The sequence below is a fragment of the Dipodomys merriami genome, unplaced genomic scaffold (genome assembly GCF_024711535.1).
Source record: "Dipodomys merriami isolate MVZ:Mamm:240054 unplaced genomic scaffold, mDipMer1.0.p SCAF_556, whole genome shotgun sequence".
Taxonomy (NCBI): Eukaryota; Metazoa; Chordata; class Mammalia; order Rodentia; family Heteromyidae; genus Dipodomys; species Dipodomys merriami.
Window position 1 is genome coordinate 421014 of NW_027206131.1, and position 8454 is coordinate 429467.

At 51.2% G+C, this 8454-nt stretch overlaps 1 protein-coding gene across 1 annotated transcript in view; it reads right to left on the reverse strand.

Annotated features, from left to right (window-relative positions):
• The window catches only part of LOC138812003 (uncharacterized), a 175690-nt gene that overhangs the window by 3228 nt on the left and 164008 nt on the right, over positions 1 to 8454 (reverse strand). The window contains 6 exon segments of the mRNA XM_069999962.1: positions 226 to 329; positions 596 to 814; positions 919 to 2276; positions 2530 to 2711; positions 3418 to 3474; positions 4056 to 4252. Coding sequence (XP_069856063.1) covers positions 226 to 329; positions 596 to 814; positions 919 to 2276; positions 2530 to 2711; positions 3418 to 3474; positions 4056 to 4252 — 2117 coding nt within the window.

Genomic DNA, 8454 nt, shown 5'->3' on the forward strand with positions numbered 1-8454 from the left:
TTTGTTTGGAAGAGCACTGCACAGACGGGTGTGGGCATGTTGTGTCCGAAGGAAAAAGTATGGCACAAAAGGAATCCCAACCACACAGGCAAATCCTAAGCAAGGTCATAGGTGTCTGAGTTGGGCAGAGCCGCAGTCCCTGCCATGGGGAATTGCCACTGGGCTCCCAGATGAGGGACGCTAGGCTGAGGAAGCAAGGGTTGCCCAGGAGAAAGGTGCACCCACCTGCCAATCAATCTCCACGTCTTCTTCAGGCCTTGGAGCTGGCTGCTCTGCAGAGCACACATGATGGGAACGAGGGTGCAGCTGTTCCTCAGAAGGTGGCACTCCTAGGAGTGAAGAATGGGTGAGGAGAGCTGTGGAGGAAACTCCTGGGCTCCTGCTTGGCCTGGGGCTGGGCCTTTGTTACTAGGCTGAACTGGGACAGCTTGGGGGAGGGGAATGACAGTGGAAGCAGGGCAGGAATGCACACAGCCCAAGTGAGGGCAGAGTAGGAGGAGGGCTGTAAGGCTAGGCAGAGGCTGTGAGGGAGCAGGCAGCCCCCTGGTGGGAGTGGGAAAGGGAAGAAGAGCCCCCGGGCCCCTCCTGCTCTTACCAGAGCCACCTCTATCCAGTGCTGCACCACTTGGGCTCTCTCTGCTGCCTCCATGCTGTGGTCCCCGAGGCACGTGGTGATCACACAACTGGAGACCTGCTCACAGTGCTCCAGTATGGGAAGCAGAGTGGGTGCCAGGCGCTCCAGACACTCCTTTTGGTCAGCATGGACATACACATAAGTCAAAAGGTGGTAAGGGAGGAGTTTTTTGAACAGTTTCTGAAAAGATGAAATGAATGGTCAGCATGACTCTGCCCTGAGGCAGGTGTGGCAGTAGAGGTGCAAAGGAAAGCCCACACGCCCAGCCCTGCCAAGCTACTTACGATGGCCATGATGGAGAACTGATCTGCCTTCTCTTCGGGCAGCCAATCTAGCACTCGACCTGTCTCCTCATCACTGTCTAATTCCATCATGTCTAATTCCATCCGGGATGGCCCCCTGGAGGAAATCTGCACATCCTCCATCTCCACACACTCCCAGGGAGCTGGGTCTGTTTCCGCAGGCCTGTCTGCCGCACTAGCTGGTGGGCGAGCAGGCTCTTCCTCAGCAGCACAGGGCAGAACACCATCGGCGTCTTCAGCCACTGGCGGCTCAAAATAAGTAACTGGATGAATGTCCCCTCCTAAGCCTGTGTCAGCTTCCAGCTGCACAGATGGGACGGGTGCTACATCCCGGCTGGGCGGCAGAGGCTCCTGTACGGGTGGCTCTGGCTGCTCAGCACCAGACTCAAGGCAGTCAGCCTCTCCAGCAAGGGGGCAAGACTGCACTTGCTTCCCAGATGGACCGAGAGACTCCCCTTGCTCCCCAGATGGACCGAGAGACTCCACTTGCTCCCCAGATGGACCAAGAGACTCCACTTGCTCCCCAGATGGACCGAGAGACTCCACTTGCTCCCCAGATGGACCCAGAGACTCCACTTGCTCCCCAGATGGACCGAGAGACTCCACTTGCTCCCCAGATGGACCCAGAGACTCCACTTGCTCCCCAGATGGACCGAGAGACTCCACTTGCTCCCCAGATGAACCGAGAGACTCCACTTGCTCCCCAGATGGACCCAGAGACTCCACTTGCTCCCCAGATGGACCGAGAACAGACTCCAGGCTTTCATCTCCTGGAGCCTCTAGCTCTGGCCCTGAGCTGCTCACTACAATAGGTTTGGAGGGCTCTGGTTGAACTGCAGATGCGTCTCCTTCTTGGGCGGGTTGCAGAATTGGGTCACACTGGCCTTCAGGCAGCTGGGCTTCTGGAGTGGGCACTGGCATACCCTCATCACTGGCATGTATTGGTGCATCAATGGCTGGCTCTAGAGCCATTGCTACCACTGGGCTAAGTGCCCCTGGCACTGAGGGATCAGCCATTCTTCCTTCATTTGATAGAACAAGACTTGAGTATTGCAGGTCAAGATCCAGACTTGGTGCTGGAGATGGTGCAAGGCTGTGGGCCATTGGCTGACCTGCAGGTGGATTGATCTCTTCGGTCACAGTTGATCGAGGTGAGTCAGAACATCCGTCTGCATGGGGTTCTTGTTGGCGCTCCACTGCACCTCCTGGAGCTGAGGGGGCCTCTGAGGCTACAGCTAGCTCCAGCTCTGACTGACATGGTAGTACTGCTTCTACGCAGGGTGTTGGAGCCAGTGGTTGGACAGTGATTTTCTCATAAAGCCTGGCAGTTGGTGGAACAGCTGCAAGAAAAGATCCCCTACAGCACTGCCTTCCCCTCAGTCATTCCTATGGCCACGAGACCCCTGCCTGCTGAGAAGCCCTAGTCCCTGGACTCCACCCCAGGAAGCCCTGCCAGGACAGGTTTCATGCCACGGCATCCAGGTTCCCTGGCTGTCCTGTTGATGGCCCCATGGTAGCATGGGAGCTGCCTTCAGGTGGACAAAGCTTGGAATCCCACACCTGTTCTCTCCTTTGCCAGCCCATGCTACTCACCCTCCAGCTCTGGCTCCTTCAGATGCATGTGCTCCAGCTGGCTGAGCAGAAGATGGGCCTGCTGCTCCTCCACAGAGCCATAGTGTGAATAGGTTCCCAGGTGTTGCAGGCAGGACGTGTCCGGTGCTTCAGTGCAACACGCTGGGTATACTCTCATCCACGAGTCCAATATAAAAAAGGCTCTAGATGTAGTGGGAGAAGCAGCAGAGTCAGAGGTTGGGCCTCTCCTCCTCTCAGAACCCCCTCAAGCACAGGTGTGGGAGCTGGGCTCCTGGGCCTACTCCTGCCTATACCCCATGGCAGACCTGGTAACCTGGCTGCACTGCAGACATTGTCTACACAAGGGATGCTACTCCACCTACATCACAGTGAGACCCACCCCACCCACACCACCTCCTAGTGTCCCTGGGCATGCCCCCAAACAGTCATCCCTGGGGTGCTTTGTCCTCATGCATAGTGTCTCGAGAACCCAGAATGTCGTCACTCAGGTAGCATCTAGTGACCTCTATGACCTAGAGCCATGTGTGAATGGTCTTCGCCTGACTCTCAACCAGGGCACATCCTGGCCCTTGTGCACTCACGGAGGCCCCTGGAATCCTAGAGGATTGTCCATGATGACACACTGTAGGCCTCCCCGTTCTGTGTGGTCCTGAGGTTTCCCAGGGCAGGCACGTGGGACTGCCTGGTCATGGTGCCAGAAGCTTCTTCCACCCTCCTCAGGCACAGAACAAGCCAGACTAACTCCCTACATGGACACATTTCTACCTGGATTTGAGTCTTCCTTCAGGAGTGGCTGCCATTTCCTTTGCCCAGGCCTCTCCAAGGCCAGCTCTCCACTGCACCCACTCTGAAGACACATGCCTTCCCTCCTCCCCCAGGCACACTCACTGCTGCAGGTGCTCCTGCGTGCCTTCCTTCTTCTCATTGTCACGGGAATGGCTGTATCTAGGGGACACCATGAGAATGTCAAACATACTGTGTCTGCACATGATGTCTACAGTCCCAGTGGTTTTCCTGAGCACAGGATGGAGCTCAGGATGACAAGGATTTCCCTGTTCTTTCACTGAGTGGTGTCAAGCGTCTGGAAATGCATCCCCACACAAGCTGATGAGCCCACTAGCTTCCTCCCATACACCTGAACGGGCAACGGGGGAGGCAGCGTTTCCCTTGGGCTTCCTAGTGAGGTTCAGGTAGTTCAGGACCCCTAGATGGAACATATACCACCATTGTGAAGTTGGAAAAGAGTTTGCTTGCGGTCTCAGCCATGTGAGGCCTCAATGTAGAGAAGGGGGCCTTCATGAGGGAAGGGGCTTCTCCCAGCTCTGCCCACAGCCCTGCGCTCCCCGGGGTGTAAGGTCATAATGTGGACAGGCCTGTTCAGGGCCCATCCCACCGCTCCAGCCTCAGGCAGCGAGGATGTTGGTCCTAGCATGCCAGTAGCCAGGATCCAAGCAGATCTGCATTAGTGCAGCACATGCCAAGGCCTAACCCGTGGGCCCGTCCCGAGGATCAGAGCTGGCGCTTACCTTTTATACAGCAGCTTCAATACGTGATGGGCAGTCCTGAAAGTACTATATGTCCCCAGAAATACAGGGATAAACAAGGCAGCTCCGAAGAGCAGGGCAGGCACTAAGTGGTCTACTAGCTTCTTCACTTTGCCTCCCTGCAGGTATCCTGCCTTGCAGGGATTAGGAAGGGTGGGGGCTAACACCCACTGTAATTGCTGTGAAGAAATGAGACACAGTTCAAACATGGAAACAGCAGCAAAACAGCAAATGTCTCTGGGCCATACAACGAAAATAGTCTGGGGCGCGCGCACACACACACACACACACACACACACACACACACACACACGCACACACACACACACACACACACACACACACACACACACGTATACACACCGAACTCAAGAATGTCAAATACACATGGGATCTGAGGCTGCCAGAAGGTAGTAGGTGAGGGGACTCACTCTTCCTCCACACCCTCCCTCCTCCTTGATTCACCTGTGGAGTGCAAGATGCAGTTCTGCTCAGGCGACCGGGACAGGGGATGACCCATCGCCTCCTAATGATCTCAATTTCTCCCAGTGGAGTTGTTCTGCGGAATAGTGGGCAGCAGGAGAACATCCTGCTGCCCCTCAGCTTTCCATACAACTCAGCTGGCTCAGCCGCACAGCATCCCTAAATACTGCCTGGTGCTTTGTGACACCTCTGGAGATGACAGCATCAATAGAGGGCCCCTCTGCTGAGCCTCAGCCTCAGACCAGACCTCTGCAAATGGCCTCTGGGTGCTGGCTGGGCCCCGTGACAGGTCAGGAGCAAAACTAGACACACTCCAACCTCTGTCCTCTGTCCAGTTAATGTCGTGGTAATGAGGACCACTTACTGGGCTCACACCCGATCCCTCCTTCCAGTTTAATTGTCTCCCCATGTACAAGTGCCTGTGCTTGCCTGCCTCCTCCAGTCACCCACTCACTCCTAGGGCTTCCACCCAGCACCTGCTTGAGGATGTCATACACTGAAAGGACTCTGTGCCCATCCAAGGCTTGGGAACCCTACAGCTGGTGTCCATCATTTTCACTGCACTCTTGTAGACATTCAGCCCCTGCACATTGTGTCTAGACAGAGAATAAACTGCCAACCAGTTGTCCTTGTCTAGGCCACTTATTCCTGCAGTGGGAGCCTCCTGGAGGAGGATACCAAGTTCAAGGCTAGTCTGACCTAGGCAAGAGATTCTGTCTCAAATCCATGCAAGCCAACAATGAACAAAAGAAACAAAAAGGAAATGCAAGATCTGAGCTTCACATGGGGGTGGGAATTTCACAAGTGTAGACACAGACGAGGTCTTCTCTATTTGGAAGCCTACACATGAGACTCCAATGTTCAACACACCTATTGAGAGAGGTATACACATGACCTCACATACATTCATGGACACAACACGGATACACATTCATCCACAAAGACACAGTGGCACACCACTATGTTCATCCATGTATGTCCTCAAATGCATGCATTGGAGCGAGATGGTGAATTCAACTCTGCTGCCTGCCACAATGTTTGTGTGCTAATGAGAGGATGGGTGAAAGGTGGGACGTTGAAAAGAATGGGCTGTTTGTCCAATGTCCAACAGGATTTGAGGCCAATCTCTGGGCTCATTCGTTGAGGGGTGAGGGCATGGAGAGGTAGTGATTTCTGCACCATGTTCACTGAGGAAGAAGTGGAAAGGGCACTCAGGATCAGGCTACTGGAAGGAAATGAGTGCTACTGAGCTCCTAGGGCTCAGATTATTCTGGGGCCATGGAGCATGTGGAGAGTAGTTAGAGAGGGGCTAAAGCTTGGATGTGGAGTTTGTTGGTGTGGAGACATATGGAGATGGGAGGCCTTCACTTTTCAAGCCACAGGGAAGCGGACAGGAAGCGCCTCCACCAAGGGAAATCTTGGCAGGGGAGGGAAACCCTTGGCGTCCTTCTACCTATAGAGTCCTAGGTGCGCCCTTCCCAGTCTGCTACCTCTCCTTGGTGCTATTGTCTACCTAGCTCAAGATGTCACAGTCAGTGCCCAAGGCTCTGAGGATGGTAATTTATACTCATTGGTATTGTTCACGCATGTAGGCCAAGAAGACTGGCTTCAGCCCAACTTAGAGTCACGTGCAGGCTTTTTCACAGGAAATGGAGGCCAGAGTTTCCTGCCAGAGTTTTCTGCTACCCAGCAGAAGCACCTGAGGAAACCCTCCAACACGGTGTCTGCCACCACCACCAGGACCATGCTACTGATCCTGCTGACCATGGCGCCGATCCTGCCCTCTATCCTGATGACTCAATGCCTGGCTCTTCCTGCCTGCTCTGAGGAAGTGACCACTGTGTAAGGGCTGCAGGTAGAATCCCGGCCCATGACAAATGATGTGATGCACTTGTTCTTATTATTTTGTACTACTATAGACTCAATCTTTTTAAATTTCCCAAAGCTAGTATACCAATGACAATACTCCACCTCCCAGGCCGGTGGGGAAGAACTAAGGGAACCAGGAGTATGGCACAATCAATTCAGCTCCACCATGGGAAGTACTTGCCTTGCCCCACCTCCAGGGCCCCATTCCCGAATCTCACTCCCACAGCTGGCAGCAGCATACTCATCCTCTCTCTCTTTTTTTTAGTTGTGAAAATACTGTACAGAGGGGTTACAATTACATGGGCAAGATAATGAGTACATTTCTTATCAAGCATTGTAGCCTCCTCCTTTGTTTCCCCTTCCCATCCTTTCCCATCCTCCCCCCCGCCTGCCCCACCCAATCCTCCCTGCCTCCCCACCAAAGTTGTAACGTTCGTTTTCGACATAACGACTTGTACTTCTCATTGTTGCCATGGGTCCACCTATATCCCTATTTAAATGACTTGGTTTTCCCCTTCCCCTCCACAAATTATACCGACATCAAATACAGTGAAAGCACGGGTTATGCTGTGGGGGAGGTACACACTTAATCCAGAAATTTATTACTCAATTCAAAACCTTAGACTTAAATTTCTTAATAGCAGTACTACCTCTTTATACCTATATAATATTTTAAGTAGTTTTATTTTTAAGTTTTTCACATCTCCTTTATATCCCTCCCCTTTTCTCATTATATCCACGTTCTTCTCTGAATATTTCATTTTCAAACATGTACAATTTTTAAGCTTTGAGAGTAGGACTTAGTTAACTCTCCCTGTGCCTTCCCACATCTCTCTATTCCTATTTTTACCCACATCTCTCCCTAAACCTAATAATTTCTGGTTTGCCAAATTCTTCTTTGCCCATTCTTTGTAGCCCATTAATATATAGTTGTTTGATGTTGAATAGATTTATCTGTCGAACTAGATTGTATCTGCAGACTATTGACTGTGCAAATACAGACTTTGGTTGATGCTTACCTTAAGATACTATTCTAGCGCAAAACTGGTGTTATTTTCATCCCAAATGGGCAGAGTAAGCCGGAAAAACACAAGAAAAATGGCAAGTCCGGGTATCTCAACTCCCACTCATGATAATCAGGGGACAGAACAGAAAATGAATGATCCAGAGGAGAGTTCCCAAATAGCTCTATAAACACTGCTGGCAAACATGTAAATGAAAAGATTGAAAACATACAAAGGACTCTGTATGAACGTGATAGGGAGAGAGAGGAGGCAAACCAAAGGTTTATACAGGAATATCAAGAGCGTGAGGATTTGCGAGAGCAGCTTGAGAACACTCAAAGAGAAAGGCAGGAATGGTGTGAGCAGGCTGAGAACACTCAAAGGAACTACAGGAATGGCCTGAACGTGAGGAAGCTAAGCAAAGAGTAATACAGGAATTGAGAAAACAGGATGAGAATACACAAAGATCACTAAAGGCATTCATGGAATCCATTAACAAAGAGCTGAAGGAAGTCAGGGAGACCACAAAGGGAATGCTGAATGGAACCCAACAGAAGGAATGGGAGTCCAAGGAAACCATAACCAATCAACTAAGTGATTTGAGAATAAACACTGAACACCAAATTAAGGAAGTAAAGAAGCTCATACAAGATCTAAAACAAAGCTTCAACAAAGAATTTGAAGCCATCAAAGCTGACCAATTAGAAGGAAAAGAAATAAAAAACAAAGTAGAAAGTCTTGACAGCAGGTTAGACCATGCAGAAGATCGAATCTCTGGGATTGAAGACAGCCTAGATATTATAGAGAAAGAACATACAACCATCCAAGACAAGTCCAAGAAATATGATAGATCTATCCAACACTTGGAAGACACCATCAGAAGGCCTAATTGAGGATAATGGGTGTAGAGGAGCATCTAGAAACAGAAGTTAATGGTCTAGGAAATTTGTTTAACAGGATCCTAGCAGAGAACTTCCCAAACATGCAAAAAGATAGGCCTATTCAGATACAAGAAGCTTTTCGAA